Source organism: Podarcis tiliguerta, assembly GCF_965153285.1.
Source record: "Podarcis tiliguerta genome assembly, chromosome: 4".
Taxonomy (NCBI): domain Eukaryota; kingdom Metazoa; phylum Chordata; class Lepidosauria; order Squamata; family Lacertidae; genus Podarcis; species Podarcis tiliguerta.
The window spans coordinates 3,934,153-3,959,803 of record NC_139537.1 but is presented as its reverse complement, the minus strand read 5'-3'; the positions used below and the strand labels follow the sequence as shown (position 1 = coordinate 3,959,803).

General features: G+C 46.8%; 1 protein-coding gene across 1 annotated transcript in view; it reads left to right on the top strand.

Annotated features, from left to right (window-relative positions):
- LOC310675544 (disintegrin and metalloproteinase domain-containing protein 21-like) overlaps positions 1-23,290 on the top strand; it is a 40,840-nt gene extending 17,550 nt beyond the window's left edge. The window contains exons 12-23 of the mRNA XM_083436369.1: positions 1,274-1,463; positions 2,862-2,930; positions 6,030-6,119; positions 8,295-8,487; positions 10,887-10,992; positions 12,596-12,779; positions 13,835-13,912; positions 15,160-15,271; positions 17,186-17,279; positions 18,021-18,084; positions 20,542-20,617; positions 22,959-23,290. Of these exons, the coding sequence (XP_083292495.1) occupies positions 1,274-1,463; positions 2,862-2,930; positions 6,030-6,119; positions 8,295-8,487; positions 10,887-10,992; positions 12,596-12,779; positions 13,835-13,912; positions 15,160-15,271; positions 17,186-17,279; positions 18,021-18,084; positions 20,542-20,577 (1,216 nt within the window). The 3' untranslated portion in view covers positions 20,578-20,617; positions 22,959-23,290. The remainder of the gene's footprint in view (positions 1-1,273; positions 1,464-2,861; positions 2,931-6,029; positions 6,120-8,294; positions 8,488-10,886; positions 10,993-12,595; positions 12,780-13,834; positions 13,913-15,159; positions 15,272-17,185; positions 17,280-18,020; positions 18,085-20,541; positions 20,618-22,958) is intronic.
- Positions 23,291-25,651: the final 2,361 nt, after the last annotated feature.

Here is a 25,651-nt window from a genome sequence, read left to right as displayed (position 1 = left end):
GGAAATAAAGCATCTTTGTTGGTTATATTCTTGGTCACTGCCCAAGTCAGCCTTGAAAAGCTGTTGGCGGACAAATGCCGGCTCCCTTGGCCAGAAAGCGGAGACGAGCACCGCACTCTATAGCCAAATTAGGGGTCCTTTAACTTGACCAGTCAACCCCCCCTTCAGACATACAGTGGTACCTCGCAAGACGAATGCCTCGCAAGACAAAAAACTCGCAAGACGAAAGAGTTTTTCGTTTTTTGAGTTGCTTCGCAAGACGAATTTCCCTACGGATTTGCTTCGCAAGACGAAAACATCTTGCGCCTTTAAAAAAAACCATCAATGCATTCCTATGGGAAACCGTCAATGCACAGTGGTGCTTCGCAAGGCGAAAAAATTCACAAGATGAAAAAACTCGCAGAACGAATTAATTTCGTCTTGCGAGGCTCCACTGTATTTATTTTGGGGGTGGGGAAGCAGGACCCAATGATTTCAGTTAAACTGATTGGTAACTGGGAATGACCAATATGATCATATCGTGCCAATCTGTTTCTAAAGCTGGTCTTAACTTTGAATGTTTTGGGTCCACATTCCCTGAAGGATTGTCCCATATATACCTGCTTGAGTCTCAAGATACACCTCCAGAGCCTCTTCTCCACCAGATGATGATGATGATGATGATGATAATTCTTTATACCACGCCCTCCCCAGCCAAGACAAGACTGGGCTCAGGGCAGCTAACACCAGGTGTTAAAACAATTGATTAAAATACAACTTAAGAACAAGAGTGTTCCACCAGGCCAGAACCAGTGTTGAAAAGGCCCTGGCCCTGGTTGAGGCCAATTTGACTTCCTTAGGGCCCGGGACCTCTAGGGTGTTGCTATGTATGGACCTTAAGGTCCTCCACAGGGCATACCGGGAGAGGCAATCCCATAGGTACGGGGGTCCTAGGCCTTGATGAGGTGGGGCAGATGCCATATGGAGAGATCCTTCTCGGTGGTGGCCCCCAGGTTGTGGAATTCCCTCCCCAAGGAGGTATTTTCAGGAGCAGGCAAGTGTCCTTTTCATTTCCCCGGGCTTTAGTTATTTTTATGTCCTTTGCGCCATTCTTTTTCCGTTGCCTGTTCTATTCACAGGCTCTTTTAATCGTTTTGGATTTTATGGCTGCGGGTTTAACTTTCATTTGTCAAGCACCCAGGAAGCATTTTTGTTTGTTAACGAGCACCGTGGAAATAAAAAGTAAAATTAAAAGATTGCTGTTCTGCTAACAGTTTGTTGTCTTTTATTGCAGAGGGTGTCACCGATTTAGTAACTGCAGCAAAAATGCATATTACGAATTCCTAGCAAACCGGGGGAAATTTTGTTTGCTGAATCTGCCTAGGGACTCGTTTGAAAGCTACTCTGAGAATACATTTAACATAAAGATGTGTGGAAACGGAGTGGTGGAAGGCGAGGAGGAATGTGACTGTGGTAGGCCTGAGGTTAGAGCTTATGTGTGCAGGGGGTGTTATTAAATATATATGTTTTCTGCCTTGAGGGGCATGCAGTTTCCTTGCTTTTTAATCTGCTGTAAGGTTCTTGCATCCTGTTTTGTTAGCAAATTAACAACTCCTTTCGTTAAAACATGAACTTAACTTTGCTTCCCAGGCACATTATCTCCAGTTTAATTCTCATTTTAAAATCCCAAATCGTGGAATACATTCCAGGGGGAGCATATAGATTGAATGTGTCTTCTCAGGTTGAGAATTCCCTGGTGACTTGGTGGCAGATAAGAACTTGGAATACGTTTTGGCTACTGTTGATTTTAATCATCTTTGGAATATTAATGCTTTGTTTTATATTTTTGGCAAACCACTTAGAGGAGTTGTTCGTTTACAATCAAGCAGTATAATAAATTTAGTAAAATTATCTCCACATCCACAAATCAGAATGAATGCCCATTAAACAGCAGATGTAGTAGAATCTCCCTACAAACTTTGTCCAAACCAGCCGAGATGAATGTTCACAAGTAGGTATCTCCTGTTTTTCTGTTTCACAAACCAAGGCACAGAATGATCAAGGTTTTTTAATATATATATATACAGTGGTACCTTGGTTCTCAAACTTAATCCGTTCCGGAAGTCCGTTCCAAAACCAAAGTGTTCCCAAACCAAGGCGCGCTTTCCCATAGAAAGTAATGCAAAATGGATTAATCCATTCCAGACTTTTAAAAACAACCCCTAAAACAGCAATTTAACATGGATTTTAGTACCTAACGAGACCATTGATCCATAAAATGAAAGCAATAATCAATGTACTGTACTATAAAAGAAATAAGACAGTATTGTAGATGATAAAAATTATAATTATCCCCCCCTTACTTGCACTGACGATAGTAATTTTTTGTATGGGGGGGGGGCTTTTATCCATTTCCGCACTCACACAATCAATCAGTCAGCTGATCTGGGTTCCACACAGTCACAAAAACAAATTAACCGAAAAAGCCTCAAAAACAAAAGCGCAATATAAATAGCAAAAACAAAAGCGCAAAATACAGTGGTACTTTGGTTCTCGAACTTAATCCATTCCGGGAGTCCGTTTGACTTCCGAAATGTTCGAAAACCAAGTCGCGGCTTCCGATTGGTGCAGGTGCCCCGGAAACAACAGCTGCATCGGATGCTCGGCTTCCGAAAAACATTCGAAAACCGGAACACTGACTTCCAGGTTTTGGGCGTTTGGGAACCAAGGCATTTGAGTACCAAGGCGTTTGAGAACCAAGGCATTTGAGTACCAAGGCGTTTGAGAACCAAGGTACCACTGTATTTAAAAACTGGCAGGATGAAAGCGTGGGTGAGACGGGACACTCTGTAATTTTCTTTTTTCTTTTTTTCTTGGAAAAGGATCTCAAAGAACTACAGGACGTTGCTTCGCTATCGGAAAGCAGAGTACAAGAACTGAAAAGGCTGGAGGTAAGTTGTGACTAAAACCAACTGCCCTTTGTCGCTGTCATTCAAGAGCACTGCTCTGGCCCCAAGGAGCCCGCACAGATCCTGCAAAGTCTAATGTAGATCTTCCCGTTGTTGTACGGCGAGTGGCCCACTGGGAGTGAGGGTTGAGGGCAGCTGGAAGTTGAGCTGACACAACTAAAACGATCTAAAATGTATAAGAACATTTCAAGTAACTGCTGGAGATGTGGGGAAGCGGAAGGCTCAATGCTACACACCATATTTTGCGCTCCATAAGACGCACCTAGTTTTTAGAGGAGGAAAACAGGGGGGGGGGGGGGAGATTCTGAACGAAACAGTGGATGTATGATTTTTGTGGTTCATGCTGTGGCCACAGACATGTGATCTGATGGTAAATTTGGGGTGACCCAATGCAAAAATCCTGAGGATCCATGTGGATCCGTGCTTTGTAACCACGTTTTTGCACCATTGTGGCCCCACGCAATAGTGGGTGCGTAATTTTTTTGCTGCAGGCTGTAGCCATGGACATGCTATGTGATCTGATGGTGAATTTGGTGTGACCCAATGCAAAAATCCTGAGGATCCATGGGCTTTTACCTCCCCACTCCCAGGCAGCCTCCACTAGGTCCCTTATCTCTCTCCCCGATCACTTGCCGATCAGCTGCTTCCTTTCAACACTCCCTTCCCTCTTGTTTGCCTTAGTGTCTTTTCCTTAGCTGGAGCAGTTTTTTGCTCCTCCTTTTCTTCTAATTTCTCTCCTTATTGCTTTAGTCTTCCTGTTTCCCCCCCTTTGCAAGTTTGCTGTCTTTACCTCCCCCCTCCCAGGCAGCCTCCTTTATTGCTAGCATCCCTTATCTCTCTCGCTTTGTTTCAACACCCACTTCCCTCTTTCAAAAAAAGAGCATGATCTGCTTTTCACCCCTGGGCAATTCGGCTCCAGGGACCACACATTTGCTCCACAAGACGCACAGACATTTCCCCTTACTTTTTAGGAAGAAAAAAGTGTGTCTTATGGAGCGAAAAATACAGTATGTGGTGGACCTGTAAGAAAATAAAGGAATTTTGGGATGTAATTTATAATGAGCTCAAAAGAATGATTAAGGTATCTTTCATTTTAAAAACCCCGAACGCTTTCCTCTTGGGGTACTAGGCCCAGATATACCTAAAAATGCAAGAGAAATATTATTGTATGCCATGATAGCTGCAAGAATATTAATTGCTACAAATTGGAAAGGAGAGAAAATGTTGACAAAGCTGGAGTGGCAAAATAAACTCTTGAAATATGCAGAAAAATATGCAGAAAAACTGAGAGGTCACACTGACCAAACATTTATTAGGAAATGGGTCATGTACAAAAAAAATACCTTAAGGATTACTGTAATAACATGACATCAGTGGCAGCCCTTGAATGACTTCTGTGGTATGATGGCTAATGGTAGGAGAATATAATACTGATGAAACTTAACAAGAGAAAACGAAATTAAATAGTGCGCTAGATAGACTAAGAGGTGGGTGCATGATGGGGTGGCGGGAAGTCATTAAAAGTTCAAGAAGAACGTATTGTGATGTGATGTAACAAATATTACCATTTTCTTTTCTTTCTTCTGGATAACGCTTTTGTTTGTTACTTCTTTTTAATCTCAATGAACCATATGTGTGTGTGTGTGTGTGTATGAATGAAGCTGAGCGTGAGGCTCTGAGATCAGAGGTTTGCAGAGAGTGGTACCCTCTTCCATCCTGCCAGTTTTCCCTCCATAGGGTGCCACAGGGGGTGTGGGTGGGGTGTCCTTCTGTGGGGCTCTTCCTGAGGAAGCTTTTGTTGGGATACTGCCAGGGAGACAAAATCCATCTCGACTCCACGTCGTCTCCGGACGTCCATTGTTCTCCCGTGGACACGCAGTATCAGCAATTAGCGACATGAGCTCCAGAAATAGCTTCCCACATTCTAGAACTGATGCACGCTCTTATCAGCAGATAATGCACAGCAAAAGATGCACCCAGGAGAGCATTATATAGAAGTTTATTCAGCATTGATCAGAACAAAGAAAAACCATGACTGCATGCTTGAGAGTTTCCGGCAGAGGGAGAGAAACGAAAGCAAAGACAAACATCCTGTGAAAACAGGAAATACGCAGACTCTGTGACTCAAAGCCTGCTCCCTTTTAAGGTGGAACAGAAATATCCTAACAGCTTTCACATTGACCCAATGCAAGTAGCAGTGTCAGGGAAGGACACCCCCTTCCGTCTCCAAGGCCAAGGAAGGGGTCAGCCCTTTGTCAGGACAGGGAAGGGAAGAGTCACCAATGTGGATTTGGTAGAGGAAGAAGAGTCATGGCGGTTGGACATCGCCCCTGACCATTGGTCATGCTGGCTGCAGCATTCTCTGCTGGGCACCAGCTTGGCCTGGTCTGGTCTAGGCTTTAAACACAGAGGGCCATAGAATTGCTGAGTTGGAAGGGACCCCAAGGGTCATCCAGCCCAACCCCCTGCAACGGGAAGTGCAGGAACGTCAGCCTTTGAAGAAGGCACCACCACCATCCCAGCAGCAAAGTGGCCTCAGCACACCAGGCAGCAGTTCAACAGGTGCAGTGGAGAGGCCCGTGGGGTCATTTTTGCCCCTGCTGCCTACTGGGAGGTGGGGGGGGGGCACATGGATGAGACCTCCCATTGAGCTTCCATCCTGACAAAGCCTCAGCCATCCTTTCTTGGTGCCCAAAGGCACCACATGGCTGCGAAGAGTAGGGCTGGGCAACATGTCGATATATCGTCCAAAACCGGTTTGAAGTCCATATTGTGATCTCGGTCTCGTGGTTTTTGACCTGGCCATGTATCGCAGATCACGATATGGGTGTGTGCTATGCAAAAATCACAATGCTTCTCTTGATTCCTGCAGCCTGGCTCAGCTCTTCCCTGCCTCCTGTCCCCCAAAAGGGGCTCCTTCGTTTGAGCCTAGCTCTGACAGCTCCTTCATGCGCAGCCACAGCTTCCACTCCCAGGTCAGGTCTGCCTGGGGGGGGGGTGAAGAGAAGGAGGAGAGGAACAGCTCTGGAAGGTGCTCTAGGTCCAAGAAGCTGTTAACTAGCCTGCAATCTTTTGTGACAGGAGTGCCAGAAAAATGATTGCTGCCAAGAGGATTGCAGGCGGAAACCAAACGCAGTGTGTACTCATGGACTCTGCTGTGACAACTGCAAGGTAAGATCGCCACAGCAGCTGCCATTGGCCTCTGGTTTGGTGCTTAAAATCCTTACTCTCTGGGTCTGTCAAACCTCCAGCAAATGCCTTCGTGACATCCTTGTGCAGATAGTTATCTTAACCTCACAATGCCTTTCGCTGCTTCTTTGCATTAGATAATGCACGTGGTCTCTTTCTTCGGGTCGAATTTCTTCTCCATCTCGAGTTGGCGAAGGCCAAACATATGCTAAATTATCTGCATTTATGCCTTTCTTCTTTAGCAACCCTCAATACTTACCCATCCTCATTTTATTTTATGAGTACATCCACTGCAGCGCCATTTTACAGACAAAATGCGCTCATCGTAGGCAATATAATTTTTAAGAGCCTTGTTTTTCGACAGTTTGCAAGTTCAACGCTGTCAGCCAGGAAGGAACTTGCTGAGCTAGAGAACCCAGGTTTGCATAGATCTGTTTGCGTATCCCACACTGATGCACTTGTGATTATTTATATTTATTTGCAAAGTTGGGCTCTGGCAGATTGAGCAGACTAGAGTGGGTCCAACGGCCAAGAAGGCCGTTTCTGCACGAGATGAAGAGGGAATACGTGGGCAGAAGGGGCTCCTCCACCTGGGAAGGGAGGCTAAGAAGGAAAACTCTGATCCTAAACCTCCGCTGCCTAGTGGGACATCGTCAGAAGAAGAAATGCCTAAGGAACAAACCCTACACAAATCCGGAATGATACAATACGATACAATACTGTACAATAATCTTTATTGTCATTGTCCCATACAGAACAACGAAATTGAAAAAATCTACACCAGACATTCAAAAACCAACAAGCCTGCTATCCCTGCTATCCCAACCTGGCAGTGGCGTAGCGTGGGTTGTCAGCACCCGGGGCAAGGCAAGTAATTTGTGCCCCCGAACCCGTGGATTTGCGCCCCCTAACCCTAACCCCCAGATGTTGCGCCCGGTGCGGCCGGCACCCCCTGCACCCCCCACGCTATGCCACTGCAACCTGGTTAGCCCCCTAAAAACTCTGATACCCCATAATTAAATACAATATACTCCCACAGAGACTACCTTACACTGCGTTTAAAACCAAAATTGCATTTGGATAGAAACTTTTTCTCAGGCAGCTAGTCCTAGTCTTTATAACCCTGTCCCTTCTTCCAGAAGGCAGAAGCTGAAAGAGATCATTTCCGGGATGTGCACTATCCTGCGCTATCTCTGCAGCTTCCTTATGGCACCTGGAAGCGTAGATTTGATCCAAGGTGGGAAGAGTGCACCCAATTATTCTCTCCGCAGTCTTTACAACCCTGGACAGTGTTGTTTTTTCCCTGACCGTGCAGCTCCCAAATCACACACACAGACCATAAGTTAATACACTCTCCACAATACAGTGGTAAAATGCCATCAACAGGTCCTTTGAGAGTCCCTAAGACGGCTGGATGGCGCCTTGTACACCTCCTTCCAGCAACTCCTGCAGCCAGGCTGGTGCCAAAAGTCTTGCTCTGCTTTACTTTGGACCCCATCAGTGAGGACGGGGGGGGGGGGTCTTGTCGTCTGGGCAGCCCAGGACCTCCAGACACACTGCTGGTACCCCAGGGAGGTCACTTTGCTAAAGCAGCAAAAACAACGTGGGAGGCAGCAGTTTCAAGTTACTGGCCTCTGCGGCCGCAGCAGACGCTGTGATTCCCCAGCAGTTTGGCTTCCCCTCCAGAGGCGCACTCCATTGTCTCTCGAGGCAGACAGATGCCAGGAACATTTTATTCCACATCTTGTCTGTTATGGGCATATTTCCATGTGGTGTTACAAAGCCAGAGCCTGTTGTATGTAGGCAGTCAATACCGTATTTTTTGCTCTATAAGACTCACTTTTTCCCTCCTAAAAAGTAAGGAGAAATGTGTGTGCGTCTTATGGAGCGAATGCAGGCTGCGCAGCTATCCCAGAAGCCAGAACAGCAAGAGGGATCGCTGCTTTCACTGCGCAGCGATCCCTCTTGCTGTTCTAGCTTCTGAGATTCAGAATATTTTTTTTTCTTGTTTTCCTCCTCCAAAAACTAGGTGCGTCTTGTGGTCTGGTGCGTCTTATAGGGCGAAAAATACGGTAATTTGAACAGTAATAGCAATAATAATAATAATAAATGTTTCTGCATCCAAACAGTGTGGGGTTTGGTTCTTCTTTCCAACAGATTGTCACCGAAGGGAAAGAATGCCGGGAAGCAGCTTCTGAATGTGATTTCCCCGAATACTGCAATGGGGTTTCCTCCAAATGCCCCCCGGATGTGTACAAGCAAAACGGGATGCCGTGCGGCACCAATGACATCTGCTACTCAGGGAAATGCTTCAATGCTCACCAGCAGTGCGAAGAGATCTTTGGCAAAGGCAAGGCTCACATGATTTAATACAAAATAGCTAGCAGCTTTGTGTCATCCTGTATAGAGTGTCCCTAAATGTGCCTTTTCGGTTTCTCAGTTTTCCAGTCTTCGGGTCTCCACATTTCCACTTCAGCTTTTGAATTATTATTATTATTATTATTATTATTATTATTATTATTATTATTATTTTCCAGGTCCTCATGAAACTTAATCAGCATTTCAGAGCTACTTTCTTCTAATATACATTTTTGCAAAGTAATTTCCCTTAGTATAATGCAGTTCTGCATATTTTGGCTAATTTTTATGCGCACTTTACCAGAGCATATGCATTTTCTCCTCCTTGGTGGGAAAAGTGCATTGCAACTGTCAGGGAACTGCCATCAGTGCCGGAGGGAGAGAGCAAAATCCAGAGGGATTCCGGAGAGCGTCCCGGGATTGGAAGAGGCAGCCCATCTTCTGGGGAAGAGAATCAGTGTAGCACCAGTGGAGAAGGGGGGCAGATGGGGGAAGCGGCGAGGCGGTCCCATGACTCCTTGCCGGGGACCAGCGGGGAGAGTAGAGATCCTCCGCTGCCTACGCCCTCCTTGCGCAGAAGGCTTTCGCGCAGAGAGAGTAGGAGGAGACTAGGCGTCAAAGAGCTTCTTTGCTGGAAGAAGTTTAAGAAACGCCCACTGACGGATTCTGCCAGCGATTGAGACAGCCACGGGTGAGTGGCTGTCCGGACAGAAAAGGTTCACTCAGGCAACCCAGCCAGGTGTTTGCACCGGCTTACGCACGAGCAACCCCTAGAACCATTACAGCAACCTCCAGAGAGGTGTGAGTTTTGATGGATGGTTGTGTTTCAGTTTGCCACTCTTTTCAGAAAGTGTGATTTGGGTAGGTTCACATTTAAGGTCAAACTGGACTTTAAGGTACTTCTACCCAATCTCCACCTCTGTGATCAGGAATTTGTGAGTCTTCTCCTAGGAGGGACAAATGCTGTATTATTATTAATAATAATAATAATAATAATAATAATAATAATAATTTTTTATTTATACCCCGCCCTCCCCAGCCAAGGCCGGGCTCAGAGCGGCTTACAAGCAATAATAAAAACAAGATGAATGATTACAACTTAAAAACAAAAGTAAAATACAACATTAAAATAATGGAACATTAAAATATTAATATTTGACAATATTAAATGGCAACCTCACACTGAATTTCTTATTCGCGAATCTTTCCCTCTTGTGCACAAATCAACAAATACTGAAACTGCCTGGGACCAGCCTTCGTGCTTATCAGCTCCTTCAGCCACTGGCTGAGCTGCTGCGATGACACAGATTGTACACATACTATTCTAGCTGCATGGATGAAACTGCCGCAGTAGAACTTTCAGCTAACTTGGCTATGCTTTAGGGAGGACCTTTGGGGTTTCTTAAATTGCTATGGATGGGAGAGAGACATTCCACCCAAGTCCTTAAAGGAATCTGGTTGTAATTTACCCAAATCATGTAAGTGGTATAGAACCCATATGCACCTCCTATGCACATGATGACCAATACTCTTCCATGGTAAAAAGGTAAAGGTAAAGGGACCCCTGACCATTAGGTCCGGTCGCGGACGACTCTGGGGTTGCGGTGCTCATCTCGCTTTACTGGCCGAGGGAGCCGGCGTACAGCTTCCAGGTCATGTGGCCAGCATGATTAAGCCGCTTCTGGCGAACCAGAGCAGTTCACAGAAATGCCGTTTACCTTCCCGCCAGAGTGGTACCTATTTATCTACTTGCACTTTGACGTGCTTTTGAACTGCTAGGTTGGCAGGAGTAGGGACCGAGCAATGGGAGCGCTCCCCGTCACAGGGATTCGAACCGCCGACCTTCTGATTAGAAAGCCCTAGGCTCAGTGGCTTAGACCACAGCGCCACCCGCATTGCCATATTCCAGAAGGTGAACGTTGTTGCGCTTTTCCTGCAAAATCTCAAAAGTTCTTGAGCTATTTTTAATGAAATTCACCCAAAAAAACCCTACACTTTCCAGCCAGATGCTGTTTGCGAGGTCCAAATATCGGCTATGTCTGGATGTGTGGCAACCCCACGGTGGAGGCTATTGCCCAATCAGGGTTGTTTGGGTCTTCAATCTGACGTTCAGGAGGTCAAACTGCAATTATGTCCCAAATTTCAATATCTTAAGTCTGTTGATTTCGGTGGGTCTGCTTTTGGCTATCACCGTTTACCTGCTAGAGATGTGATGCGAAAGAAAAGAGGCCAACCATTTTAAGAGCTAGCCATCTTAATAAATTCAGATTATTTGGATGGGGTGGGGGGATGCTTTCCCTGTCTTATTTGTGAACGTACACACACTTTGCTCCTGACAGATGCCCTCTTTCCCCCTCTTTCCTCTGTCTCCTCTCTCTCCCAAATCCAAAGGTGCAAAAAGTGCTCCGCTGAGTTGCTACAAAAAAGTCAACGTGAGAGGAGATCGGATTGGCAACTGCGGCAGGAATAAATTTGGGTACAAGAAATGCGAAGAAGAGTAGGTTCTACCTGGGGGCTTGGGTCCAACCTGATGAGTCCGATGCAAAGGGGGCGATTGATCAGTGGCATAGCGTGTGTTGCCAGTGCCCGGGGCGAGACAAGGATTGCGCTCCCTAACCTTCTTGGGGGGCATCACGTGGGAGGCAACAGGTAGACTCTGCTGTGCCCCTGTGGCGGTCGCCTGCCAGTCTCTGTGTCCGCCCTCTCAGCTCGGCAAGCTCCTGGCTGGTTCTCCTTGGTGGGAAGCCGCAGCTGTGGCAGATATGCATATAGCTTTCATTTTATCAGAGTTTATTTTCTGAAAGATTCTTTTTTTTGCTGTTCTTAGTTTTATCTGTTAGCTGCCTGAGTCCCTGTCAGGGGGAAAAGGAGGGGTAAAAACAAATGTATACATATGAGAACTTTTTTATCCCCTCTCAGATTTAATACAGTTAGCAAAAAAAAAGGCATACTCATACATTTAAGTTATACAGCGTATGAAATAAGGGGTGGAGGAAGTTACTAGGAAGATCGTGCATAGAAAATATTGACTCCAAGTGGCCAAAGGTCTTAAATCAAGGCACGACTCCTCTAGGAAGTTTACTAGAGAAATCTAACTGTAGCTGCTTATTGTTTTTTGGAATTTCATGTTTTTACTCAGTTTTAGGACCCAGATTCTTGACAACAGATATATCCATCTTAAGGGGACTGGATTTTCCCACTTAAACCATGAAGATGGAACCAGTCTGAAAATAAGTCATTAACCTTTAAAAACACATCATTGTCATCGACACTGGAGGCAGGAGGGATATCTTGTTGGGCCTTGGTAAAAATAGCCAGCCTAAAGCTCCCTTTCCTTAGGATGACCTTGAAAGTTCAGGGTCCATTTCATAGAATCCTAGAATCATAGAAGAGTTGGAAGAGACCACAAGGGCCATGGAGTCCAACCCCCTGCCAAGCAGGAAACACCATCAGAGCACTCCTGACATATGGTTGTCAAGCCTCTGCTTAAAGACCTCCAAAGAAGGAGACTCCACCACACTCCTTGGCAGCAAATTCCACTGTCGAACAGCTCTTACTGTCAGGAAGTTCTTCCTAATGTTTAGGTGGAATCTTCTTTCTTGTAGTTTGGATCCATTGCTCCGTGTCCGCTTCTCTGGAGCAGCAGAAAAGAACCTTTCTCCCTCCTCTATGTGACATCCTTTTATATATTTGAACATGGCTATCATAATAGATAATTTTAGAATATCTAACTGTGAAGATACATAAAATGAAAGGGTTTAAGGTCAGTGAGAAAGAGGAGGAATGGTTCGAGAAGATATTGAATTATTTGGGTAGGTTTGAACAATTAGGGGCAATTAAAATGTTAAAAGTTAAATAAACCTTGTGGAGGGAGGAGTGTTAATGTATATAGAATTGTACATTTGGTTGATTTGAATATGTTATTATTGATTATGTATACCCAATGTATCAGCCGCCTGGGGCGTTCACTGTTTGTGTTTTGCCCTTAGTGAGATTAACAAGCCAGGTTGAATTTGGTGACCAGGCATCCCGGGACGGTCGCTCTGAGTGGAGAAGGAGCTGTATGTCCTCTCTCTTTCCCTTCTCACTTTTCGTTGCAGAGATGTCCTTTGCGGAAGGATCCAGTGCATCAACATCAACAAAATCCCAAGATTTGCAGCCGAAAAATCTGTAGTTCAGACTCCCACGGACAATCTATTGTGTTGGGGCATAGTTTCCCACAAAGGGGATGACATGCATGATGCTGGAGCGATAGCGGACGGATCAGTGTGTGGGGACAACAAGGTGATGTCGGTTACCTCTGAGCAGGGCTGAAGGGGCAAGTCCTGGAGGGTTTAGGGCATGGGTAGGCAAACTAAGGCCCAGGGGCTGGATCAGGCCCAATCGCATTATAAATCTGGCCCGCGGACGGTCTGGGAATCAGCGTCTTTTTACACAAGTAGAATGTGTCCTTTTATTTAAAATGCATCTCTGGGTTATTTGTGGGGTATAGGAATTTGTTCATATATTTTTTTCAAAATATAGTCCGGCCTCCCACAAGGTCTGAGGGACAGTGGACCGGCCCCCTGCTGAAAAAGTCTGCTGACCCCTGGTTTAGGGGATGGCCATTTTAGAGGTCACCATGCCTGGAGGCAAGATTGGCTACAGCGCTTCTGCAGATGGTTCTCAGCTGGGCATGCTATGGCATTTAGTCTTCTTACCTGGTTGGGCTGCCAGGAATCCGTGGCTTTCAAAAAATGCTGCATTAATTATTATATATTGTCATGGTTACGAGTAGGCTAAACTCAAAAAATAAGTATCCACCGAAGGGTTTGCCTTGACCTCACTAAATAATATGTTTAGAGAAGGCCAGGTGGTAATTTTGTGGCTCTGCAAATCAACATGTCGGCCGGGAGGCTAGCTGATAAGCCCCAGCTGTGCCGTCTCCTTCCATCGGCCCATGCTCTGACGTAAATCAGCGACCCGGACTTCAGAAGCCAGGGCACGCTATTAGCCGAGTGTACTGCGCACACAGAATTGGCATGAGACTTGTGAAGTCATACTTTAACTACAGATTTATTAAACATAAATCAGAACAAAGAAACATGTCGTCTCTCCCTCATGTCGTCTCAGAGAGAACAGCAAAAGCTATACACAAGCGGAAGTTCCCAGCATACTATGCTGGAATGTAAACAGATACACAACAATCTCATGCCTGTTCCTTAAGGTGGAATGGAAATGTCAACACAACCATCTGCCACAGGATGCATCTGCTCAGCAGTTTTCTGGATGTCTGCAAAAGTAGAAGAAATCGGGCTTTCCTGCTGCCCATTAACACATTGATACATCCTTTTTCCTAGATATGCATAAAAAGAGAATGCGTTGACCTGAAAGTTCTGAATTATGATTGCAATTTCACAAGATGTAACAACCAGGGGGTAAGTATCATAGGAGCACAGAATCAAAGAGTTAGAAGGGACACCGAGGGTCATCCAGTCCCATCCCCTGCAATGCAGGAATGCTGGCCACAGCTGTCCCTGGGTGGGCTCAAACCACCAACCTTCCAGTAATAATAATAATAATAATAATAATAATAAGAAGAAGAAGAAGAAGAAGAAGAAGAATTTATTATTTATACACTGCCCATCTGGCTGGGTTTCCCCAGCCACTCTGGGCGGCTTCCAGCATAATATTATAATACAATAATTCATCAAATATTAAAAGCTTCCCTAAACAGGGCTGCCTTCAGATGCCTTCTGAAATTCAGATTGTTGTTTATTTCCTTGACATCTGATGGGAGGGCATTCCACATGGCGGGTGCCACCACCGAGAAGGCCCTCTGCCTGGTTCCCTGTAACCTCACTTCTCACAGGGAGGGAACCGCCAGAAGGCCCTCGGAGCTGGACCTCAGTGTCCGGGCCGAACGATGGGGGAGGAGACTCTCCTTCAGGTATACTGGGCCAAGGCTATTTGGGCTTTAAAGGTCAGCACCAACACTTTAATTGTGCTTGGAAATGTACTGGGAGCCAAAGTAGGTCTTTCAGGACCGGTATTATGTGGTCTCAGCGGCCGCTCCCAGTCACCAGTCTAGCTGCCGCATTCTGGATTAGTTGTAGTTTCCAGGTCACCTTTAAATGTAGCCCCACGTAGAGCGCATTGCAGTAGTCCAAGCGAGAGATAACTAGAGCATGCACCACTCTGGCAAGACAGTCTGCGGGCAGGAGGGGTCTCAGCCTGCGTTCCAGATGGAGCTGATAAACAGCTGCCCTGGATACAGATTTGACCTGCGCCTCCATGGACAGTGGTGAGTCCAAAATGACTCCCAGGCTGTGCACCTGGTCCTTCAGAGGCACAGTTACCCCATTCAGGACCAGGGAGTCCTCGGTCAACAGCCAGACACTCTGTCCCATTGCACCACCTGAGATAGGATGCTGTGGAAGGTCTGTAGCCAAGTGGCAGAGCAGCTGCTTTGCAAGCAGAAGGTCCTGGGTTCCAATTCTCCAACGGCAAACCCAGGTAGAGCTGGGGAAGAGGCTCCCTGCCTGAAAGCCCAGTGATCCCCATCGCTGTGGTAATACTGAGCTACCCAGCGGTCTGACTCAGGAGAAGGCAGCCTCCTGCGTCGGAGCTGTAGAACATGGAAAAGAATCCTTTGTTTGCTGCTCAAATGCCTGATGTATTTCAGTTCTGCAACAGCAACAAGAACTGCCACTGCAGTTACGGATGGGCTCCTCCCTATTGTGCTGGCAAGGGGTTTGGAGGAAGCCTGGACAGCGGTCCCGCTCCGGAACTGTCGCGTGAGTATCTTCTTCCTGGCTGCAGCTCTTACGGCAGAGAAGTTCGCGCCTGTGCTGTTTCCCTGAACAGTCCAAGGAAATCTCTGGACCGCTGACACATCTTGCAACAGATCCATCCTAGATTCCTAAAGGAGTGGTTCCCAAACTTTCTCCAGAAGTTCTCCCTTTCTGCAAACATTGCTGGATCCACCTGGCATCTCTGTAGCAAGTGCCAGTTCTCAGAATCGAAGGAAACAGATTGCTATGATTTTTTTTTTGTCTAAAATGCCGATTTGCGGTTCCTAAAAAAATGCCCGTAGGTCAGTTGCAGCTGTGCCTGTGCACTGCAACAACACCCCCTTTTTTGCATTCAATTACAGTGGTGCCCCGCAAGATGAATGCTTCGCAAGACGGAAAACCCGCAAGACGAAAGGGTTTTCCGTTTGCAGAGGCGCTTCACAAGACGAATTTCCCTATGGGCTTGCTTCGCAAGATGAAAATTGACGAAAATTTTTGAGGTTTTTTTTCACTCTAAAACCCCTTTTTCTGAAGCGCTAAACCGCTAATCCCTTAAGCCTTTAATAGGTGTTAATAGCCCTTAAACTGCCAATAGCGCTAATAGCGCTAATCCGCTAATGGGCTTGCTTCGCAAGACGAAAAAACCGCAAGACGAAAAGACTCGCGGAACGGATTCTTTTCATCTTGCGAGGCACCACTGTATATAAATTACATTACGGTTGGTTTCCTGCTGGATGCAACATGTTCCATCCATCTTGGGGCTTTTGAAATTCGTTGTCTCCGTGAAACGCTCGCAGGTGATACAGTGGGCTCCTCTGCACTTTCGCTTGCCCCCAAGAACCCCCCCCCCCAGCTTATTTTATTTGTTAGGCTTATATACCCCTCTTCATCCAAAGGTATCAGAGCAGTTCACGGAATAAAATACAAGATAAAGCACAAGTGAATTCAGCTTACCGCTGAATCAGAGCAAACGTCAATTGGGTTTTCTCCGGAATGGCATTTGCTGCAACTTAAGGGCTAAAGAGGGCACAGGTGGCGCTGTGGTCTAAACCACTGAGCCTCTTGGGCTTGTCAATCAGAAGGTCAGCGGTTCGAATCCCCGCGACGGAGTGAGCTCCTGTTGCTCTGTCCCAGCTCCTGCCCACCTAGCAGTTTGAAAGCACAAAGTGCAAGTAGATAAATAGGTACTGCTCCGGTGGGAAGGTAAACGGCGTTTCCTTGCGCTGCTCTGGTTCGCCAGAAGCGGCTTAGTCATGCTGGCCACATGACCTGGAAGCTGTACGCCGGCTATCTCGGCCAATAAAGCGAGATGAGCGCCACAACCACAGAGTCGTTTGCGACTGGACCTAATGGTCAGCAGTCCCTTTACCCTTTAAGTGCTAAAGAGGGCACAGGTGGCGCTGTGGTCCAAACCACTTAGCCTAGGACTTGCCGATCAGAAGGTCGGCGGTTCGAATCCCCATGACGGGATGAGCTGCCGTTGCTCAGTCCCTGCTCCTGCCAACCTAGCAGTTCGAAAGCACATCAAAGTGCAAGTAGATAAATAGGGACCGCTCTGGCAGGAAGGTAAACGGCGTTTCCGTGCGCTGCTCTGGTTCGCCAGAAGCGGCTTTGTCATGCTGGCACATAACCCAGAAAAACTGTCTGCGGACAAAAGTCGGCTCCCTCGGCCAGTAAAGCGAGATGAGCGCCACAACCCCAGAGTCGTCCACAACTGGACCTAACTGTCAGGGGTCCCTTTACCTTTACAAGTGGTAAAGAGTGGGTTTTCCTGGAAGAAAGTGGAAGGGAAGAGGGATGAGCCCAGAGTTTGGAAGTACAAGAATGAGATCCAGGATTGCTGATGGCTTAAGTGTGTGTGTGTCCTTTAGCACTGAAGTGCAGAATACTAATTCCCTCTCTTCCTCTTTCTCTCAGACACTAGGAGGGTTGTAATGCTGAGCTCTATGCTTGGGATTGGTGTGCTTTTGCTGGCTACTGTTATAATGTTCAGGAACTCTATACAGACCTGGTAAGAAAAGTCTCCTCCATTCTTTCTCCATGAGATAAAAACATGTCTGCAGTGGCGTAGTGTGGGGGGTGCAGGGGGGGCTGGCCGCACTGGGCGCAACATCTGGGGGGGGGCGCTCGCACTCGCAGTGCTAAAATCAGTGCTAAAATCCACGGGTTAGGGGGCGCAAATTACTTGCCTTGGCCCGGGTGCTGACAACCCACGCTACGCCACTGCATGTCTGCACCGCCAATGTTAGAAACTCAGATATATAAGATAGTCGCCAAATGGCGCCTTAAACCTGGGTTATGGTTGCCACAACAAACGTCTAGGTGCCTTTTTTCCAGTGGGGTTTTGTTGTTGTTATTAGTATTATTTTCATTTCTGTACTGCCTTATATTTCAAAGAAGAAGAAAAAAGCATAAAGCATCCAATAAAACAATCCAGAAAAAAAGCAAATTCCATCTTCAAGGAAAATATTTCAGATCCTTCTGACACTTTGCTTTTCCCACATTCACTTGCCTACTTAATTCATAGTGCTGCCCCACAGCAGAAGTCCTCTCTGAAGCCAGTGTGGAGTAGTGGTTAGAGTGTGGGGCTAGGATGTGGGAGATCAGGGTTCGAATCCCCACTCCATCATGAAGCTCACTGGAGACCTTGGAGTCAGTCGCCAGTCTCTTAAAGGGCTCACAGGGTTGTTGCAGGGATTAACTGATTAGCAGTCAGAATGGCCATTCAACTCTTCTTGTTTCACCACAACAGGTTTGGAAGACTAATCAGTGATAGAATATCTCCGAAACCTATTGATTCTGCTTCGGAAAGTACTGTAAGTTCCTAGAAGGTTCGAGAGCAGAAGGTCTTCTTGCTGGGCTTTCCATTTTCTTTTCTTTTTAAAAAAAATATATAATGGAAGAGCATCTAAGCACTAGAGCATGGGTAGGCAAACTAAGACCCGGGGGCCGGATCTGGCCCAATTGCCTTTTATTTATTTTTTTATAATAATATTTATTAGTGGTTTTATAGTTACAGGGGGGGAAATATGAGAGGGAAAAAAACAATAAAAAATTAACAGTACATCAAAAATAGAAAGAAAAAAAATACATCAAGACAACAAGAAAAAACAAAAGCATTTAAAAACACATCCAATTTCCATATCTTTATCTTTCATTTACTTGTTTCCTCGACTTCCTCACACCTCCCTTTTTTGTATTCTAGTTCAAATTAGCTAATTCAGCAAATCCTTTCCCTCTTTCTCAATTTTTTGTTCTATAATTTATCTTAACACAATCTAACTTTAAATTTTCCACTTTAACCCATTACCAATCAGTTTTTGCTTAAATCTTTATAACATTTCTGCTAAAACCTTATAACTTCATTCCAGTATTCTTCTAACATTCATTAATTTTGCAGTATTTCTGTAAATATACCAATTGCCTTTTAGATGTGGCCCGCAGAGGGTCCAGGAATCAGTGTGTTTTTACATGAATAGAATGTGTCCTTTTATTGAAAATGCATCTCTGGGTTATTTGTGGGGCATAGGAATTGGTTCATTCCCCCCCCCCCCAAAGTATAGTCTGGCCCCCCACAAGGTCTGAGGGACAGTGGACCAGCCCCCTGCTGAAAAAGTTTGCTGACCCCTGCACTATTACTATTACTATTATTTATTTGTACCCCGCCCATCTGGCTGGGTTTCCCCAGCCATTCTGGGATGCTTCCAACAAAGGTTAAGAATACATTAAAATGTCACACATTAAAAACTTCCCTAAACAGGGCTGCCTTCAGAGGTCTTCTAAATGTCAGGTAGTTGTTTATTTCTTGGACATCTGGTGGAAGGGAGTTCCACAGGGCAGGCGCCACTACCAAGAAGGCCCTCTCCCTGTAGCTTTGCTTCTCGCAGGGAGGGAACCGCCAGAAGGCCCTCGGAGCTGGACCTCACTAGAGCAATACTCTCCTCTCCTGTGGCTTCCAGCAAGTGGTGTTCAGAAGCATAGCTGCCTCCGACTGTGGAGGCAGAGTAGAGCCTCTGTGACTAGGAGCCATTGGTAGCCCTCACCTCCTCCATGAATTTGCCTAATCATCTTTTAAAACCACACCATGACTGCATGCTGGTTACTGGCATAGCTATTAAATGGGGGTCACAAATGCCGCCCGGAAAGTGACTAGATAGGATGGCACCCTGTCACTTTCCCGGGCACATACCTACCCCCTTCCCCCTCCTTGTCATACAGGACCCACATAAGGCAAAAAATACCCCCCAAATGGGTTTAGCCGTCTTTTTTGCTGTAGGGTGTCCATGTGAACAATGGGACATGGTCACATCCTGTTGCTTCCCAGGGGGCATTCCCAGCCCCATTTTCTCTGGGTGCAGCCAGAGCAAGTGACAATTGCGTTTTTCCAGGTCTCCTGGTATGTAAAATGTTAAAATCTTAATCTTATGATGATTATTAAGCTGCACATTAAATGCAGAAATGGGGTGCAGTGAATTAAGCTATGGGGATACGTGGAAGGGGGATGGAGCGAAGGGCCTGGCCACACTTCCCTTTGCTTTTCCCAGGCACAGTTCACGATTCAAAGCTCTGTGGCCAGGCACCCTTACTCCCTATAAAAACCAGCGCTTTAAAGCTGAATCGGAGCAAACCTCCATCTGCGGAAAACCCGAATTGCTCCGATTCAGCTTTAAAGAGTGATGTCCCACGAGGGAAGCACAGGGCCAAAATGAAAAACGTATGTGTGAATAAGCCCTTCCAGTGTCTCTCAAACTCGGGTCCCCAGCTGCTTTTGCAGGACTACAACTCCCATCATCCCTGACCACTCGTCCTGCTGACTAGGGGTGATGGGAGTTGTAGTCCAACAGCAGCCGGGGACCCGAGTTTGAGAGACACAGCATCCGTCCATCATTACCCTGGAGGTCAGGTTCCCTCCCCCCCCCCTTCCCTGATGATTACATTCAGGCGCATCTGAGCAAACAAAGGCTTAAGAACATAAGAAGCGCCTGCTGGATCAGGCCAAGGGCCCAGCTGGTCCAACTTCCTGTTCTCACGGCTTGCATCACTTTGCAGGGTCGAATCACTGCAGGTCTGGCATGTGGTTTTCAGTCCCTTCTACAGGTCTGCTGGGGGGGGGGGGGCAGTCTGTATCCCATAAATCTAGTTAAAACTACATTGGAGCTGAAGGATTACCTAGCCTATACTAGGGGCAAAATGGGGAGTTGTGGGGTGTGACATCTCACACGGGGTGTGGGGGGAACGTGGTTTGATTTTCATGCCCGCTTTCCTCATTCCAGGAGCAGCTCAGTGATGAAGAGGAACAGAGCGACTGACACACCATCCCTCTGTAACCTTGCGGAGGACGCTGCCCAGGTCAGTTTCCAGGAAGGAACCAAGGCGGAAGGGGGGGGAGGGGGCCACGGGGACTTCTGCGTATCCCGCAAATCGTGGCTTGCATCGAAAGGTCAGGCAAATTTCAGGGCCTCGTAAGGGAAAGGGAAAGGAGCCCTGGATGGTTAAGTCCAGTCAAAGGCGACTACAGTGGTACCTCGGGTTAAAAACTTAATTCGTTCTGGAGGTCCATTCTTAACTTGAAACTGTTCTTAACCTCAGGTACCACTTTAGCTAATGGGGCCTCTCACCCCCGCCACCGTGCAATCTCTGTTCTTATCCTGAAGCAAAGTTCTTAACCCGAGGTACTACTTCCGTCTGTAACCTGGAACGTATATAACCTGAAGCATCTGTAAGCCGAGGTACCATTGTATGGGGTTGCGGCACTCATCTCGCTTTCAGGCCAAGGGAGCCGGGTCATGTGGCCAGCATGACTAAGCTGCTTCTGGCACAATGGGAAACTGTGACAGAAACGTGCATGGAATCAATGTTTACCTTCCCGCTGGAGTGGTACCTATTTATCTACTCGCACTGGCGTGCTTTCGAACTACTAGGTTGGCAGGAGCAGGGGCAGAGCAATGGGAGCTCACCCCGTCGCGGGGATTTGAACCGCCGACCTTCCAATCAGCAAGCCCAAGAGGCTCAATTGTTTAGACCACAGCACCACCCAGGGCCTCGTATACAAAGGACAGCATCTCTCCCCATCCCTGTCCATAACCCCTTCACTTGCCAGTCCCTTGCAGGCCCCATGAGAAAGGTTAAAAGGTTCTCTGTCCTGCAAATTATCCAGGGTGCTTCTCTTCAAGGAGAGACATGCTGCGGTAGTTCTGCAAGCTCCTGAGTTCTCCAGAACTCTCGATTGGGCAAGATGTTGCACAAAGCCAGGTGTGCAGGGGTGTGTGTCTGTGCGTGTAAAAAAAACCTGGATGTTGTAGCCACGAGGTGGGCTTGTAGACTCAGCTCCAAGGTGGAGACTGCAAGCTAAGCCCCTCTCAGGCACTGAGATTATCAGGTTGCACGCCTGGGATTCTGGGATAAAAGAACCCTCCACCTTCAAGTGTCTGGCTTGTAACCCAGAACTGTCTCAAACTGTAAAGGGAACTCGGAGCTTCCCACGGCAGGCAAAGAGCAGATTTAAAGAGAAACACGGCGGTCTTTAACTCAGCAAAACCAGGGGTTGATTTTGTAGGCAGAACTAGGCAAAAAGAGTCAGTGGAAGCCAAACTGTACAGTATTATCTATTGGTTGGAAGGGATGCAACACTTAAAAAAACAAACTGCAAAGTCCATCTTTCTGTGGTTGCCAACAAAGAACTGGCCGGCAGAGAATTTGCTGGCATCCGTCCATCTTGGGAGACAGTGAAGAAGTGCTCCTTTGGGGGTGAAGGCAAACTGCTGGACACCTGGAGCACCTGCTGTGGCTGTAGAGACCGATAGGGGAGAGAGATGTTTTGCTGCAGCTGGGGCGGAGGAAGGCATCCGGTTGTGCTGCTGAAGATGCACCCGGGCGTTTCTCCTTTCTGCTCTCCTCCCAGAGGTCATTCCTCCTCTGGTCACTGCTAGAGATGAGCAACCCGACTGACTGTCTCCAGGCACTGCGGTCGTCCGCAAGGGATTCCCACAGGGCGGGGACGGTGTTGCCACCCTTCGTGTAACATCTGCAGACATCTTTGCAAACAAAGATGCGCTCCCGAAAGCCCACATTCCCAGCACTTCTGTCTCTGTGACTGCTACACTGGCTTGCTCACGTCCACAGAATGGAAGACAGCAGGATACCCAAGGATGTGCTCTGCACCTGGCTTCGGGTACCAGGCCCATGGGCAGGCTAAGTATGTCTGCAAATGAGACATGAATATTGCCAAAGAGGGTTAGGTAAAGGTAAAGGGACCCCTGACCGTTAGGTCCAGTCGTGGCCGACTCTGGGGTTGCGGCGCTCATCTCGCTTTATTGGCCGAGGGAGCCGGTGTACAGCTTCCGGGTCACGTGGCCAGCATGACTAAGCCGCTTCTGGCGAACCAGAGCAGCACACGGAAATGCCGTTTACCTTCCCGCCGGAGTGGTACCTATTTATCTACTTGCACTTTGACGTGATTTCGAACTGCTAGCAGGGACCGAGCAACGGGAGCTCACCCCGTCGAGGGGATTCGAACCGCCGACCTTCTGATCGGCAAGTCCTAGGCTCTGTGGTTTAACCCACAGCGCCACCCGTGTCCCCAACAAGAGTTAGATATGCCTTGTTGTTGTTGTTGTTGTAAAGAACTCGGAACTCCCCTGTGACAGAAAGCCGCCTAGTCCAGGATAACCCCTCCTTTCTCATCTTTTAGGGGTCAACGGAGAGCCAACAATCAACCGAGGGCATGTGGCTCTGCTGCGGACTTGAGTCTGGCTAACTCGTGCAGCAGAAGACATTTCTCATACCTGAAGATTGCGGAGGAGCTTGTGGTGGAGAAGGGAGGGCGCGCCTTCTGCCGGCTGCTTCCCGGCTGCTCACCCAGCATCCTCTTCCGCTACTGAATCTCTTGTTTCTTTGCCCAATCTCATCATTTGCCTTTGAACAAAGTGTTCCGTCTTCCAATGCTGTATATATTTGTCACTGGTCTGCTCCAGGCACAAATCAACACTTCAGTTCTGAGAAATAAATCACACATCAACCTCACTCGAGTGCCCCGCATGTCTGTTTTCTTCTAACGTTAAATTTAACTTTCCTCTTTGGATATATATATATTTTAAAGATATTTATTAAGATTTTTATAGTTACAGAAAAAAGTGTAAAAGAGGGGGGGAACCAATGACAAATTTAACAAACAATATATCAAAAATAAGAAAGGAAAAAAAGAAAAAGAAAAAAGAACAATACATCAAAACAGCATAATAATAAAAAAACACACACATCCAAATTCCATATCATTATCTTTCATTTACTTGTTTCCTCGACTTCCTCACACCTCCCTTTTTTGTATTCTAGTTCAAATACTAATTCAGCAAATCCTTTCCCTCTTTCTCAATTTTTGTTCTATAATTTATCTTAACTCAATCTAAATTTTCCACTTTAGCCCATTAACAATCAGTTTTTGCTTAATTCTTTATAACATTTCTGCTAAAACCATATAGCTTCATTCCAGCATTCTTCTAACATTCATTAATTTCGCAATATTTCTGTAAATATACTTTAAATTTTTTCCAATCTTCTTCCATCGACTCTTCTCCCTGGTCTCGGATTCTGCCAGTCATTTCCGCCATTTCCATATCCTCTTTGGATATTCTGGCTTCTCGCTATGGTCTTATATCACTCCAAAGTGGCCTTCTTGCAGCATGAAGGCTGGGACAACAACAAAGTCCTTCCGCAACACTCCCCCCCAGAGCTTAAGTCTGGCTCCTCGGTCTACCGACCCACATCCGCCCCACAAGCTGCCCACTAGGGTTGCAACTTTTAACAACCTCGTGTTCCTGTAGCTTAGCTAGATGAACTTTTGCCTAAAAAACAAAGGAATGAACTGTCATTTCCAAATCTCTTGGAAAAAGCTCACTTCGAAATCAATCGCTGTTTGTATATGTAGCTGTACAACGTGTTGTGTAATATGCAGAGCGTGTCTTATAATACAGGGAAAATAGAGCTGGCAAATTCTCTAATACTCGCACAATGTTTTGTACATTGTTGCTTAGAATAAACCGAGGTTGCAGTTGGCCTTTGCTTCAGCTGCAATAAAATTGGCTTTGATTGTGTGATGCACACCGATTACTTCCTGCGATCTGGATGGATGGATCCGGCAATTGTCCAATACAGTTTTAGGAAGTTCCAGACAAATGTAAAAGTTCTAAACAGATCCATTAAGGGTTTTTTTACAGTGCTTATACTTATGAGTAGTAATGTTACTATCAGGGAACTGCCACCAGTGTCCGAGGGAGAGAGCAAGCTCCAAAGGGATCCCAGAGAGCGTCCCGGGAGTGGGAGGGGCAGCCCATCTTCTGGGGGAGAGAATCAGCGTAGCTCCAGTGGAGAAGGGGGGCAGATGGGGGAATCGTCGAGGCGGTCCCATGACTCCTTGCCGGGGACCAGCGGGGAGAGTAGAGGTCCTCCGCTGCCTACGCCCTCATTGCGCAGAAGGCTTTCGCGCAGAGAGAGTAGGAGAAGACTAGGCGTCAAAGAGCTTCTATGCTGGAAGAAGTTAAAGAAACGCCCACTGACGGATTCTGCCAGCGATTGAGACAGCCACGGGTGAGTGGCTGTCCGGACAGAAAAGGTTCACTAAGGTAACCCAGCCAGAGGTTGGGACAAGCTTACGCACGAGCAACCCCTAGAACCAGTACAGTTACCTATATGGTGATTCCAACTTTTCATTTTGGGGTGCCCTTTTTTCACAGCTGAGAGGAATCAGTCCCCTTTTAAGCATAAGTTTATCCATTTATGATACAGGAAATCATCTTTTTTTGGGGGGGGTCAAAAGGTTCTAACCCTACTGCTCAAAGGTCACTCTTTGTTTTCCCAGGCCCTGAGAATTGCCAGGAAAGTGAACTGGTTCTAGGCTTCTGCCTGAGTCCTGGACAGAAAGACCACCTGCCCCAACCCTAGGCTGGAAGGCAGAACCAAATAGATGTGTGTCATTTATTTCAAATGGTGTCTTTAAAGCCCCAAACAGCTTAGGAGCTGAAGACCCTGCAGCCCACCTTATTTCATCTATTTTTCTCTGCTTGCTCCATCCAGTATCTGAGGCCTGGCTCCAGGTGAGAGGGTCGGCAGGCAATGATAAGCAACAGGGTCTTCTCGGTGGTGGCGCCTGCCCTGTGCAATGCCCTTCCACATGAAACCCATCGCCAGGCATTTGGTTGTTTAAGAAAGACCTCTAGAGGAGTGTTTTCTGCTCCTTTGTCTGTTTTCGCTCTCCCTCTCTTTCTAAATCGCTGCTTTATGAACTGCTGTTTCCGTTTGCTTAATTGATTTCTGGGCTTGCTACGTTAACCAAGGTTTCACACCATTACTTTTTATGTACCGCAGACATTTTATGTATTATTTCGTCGT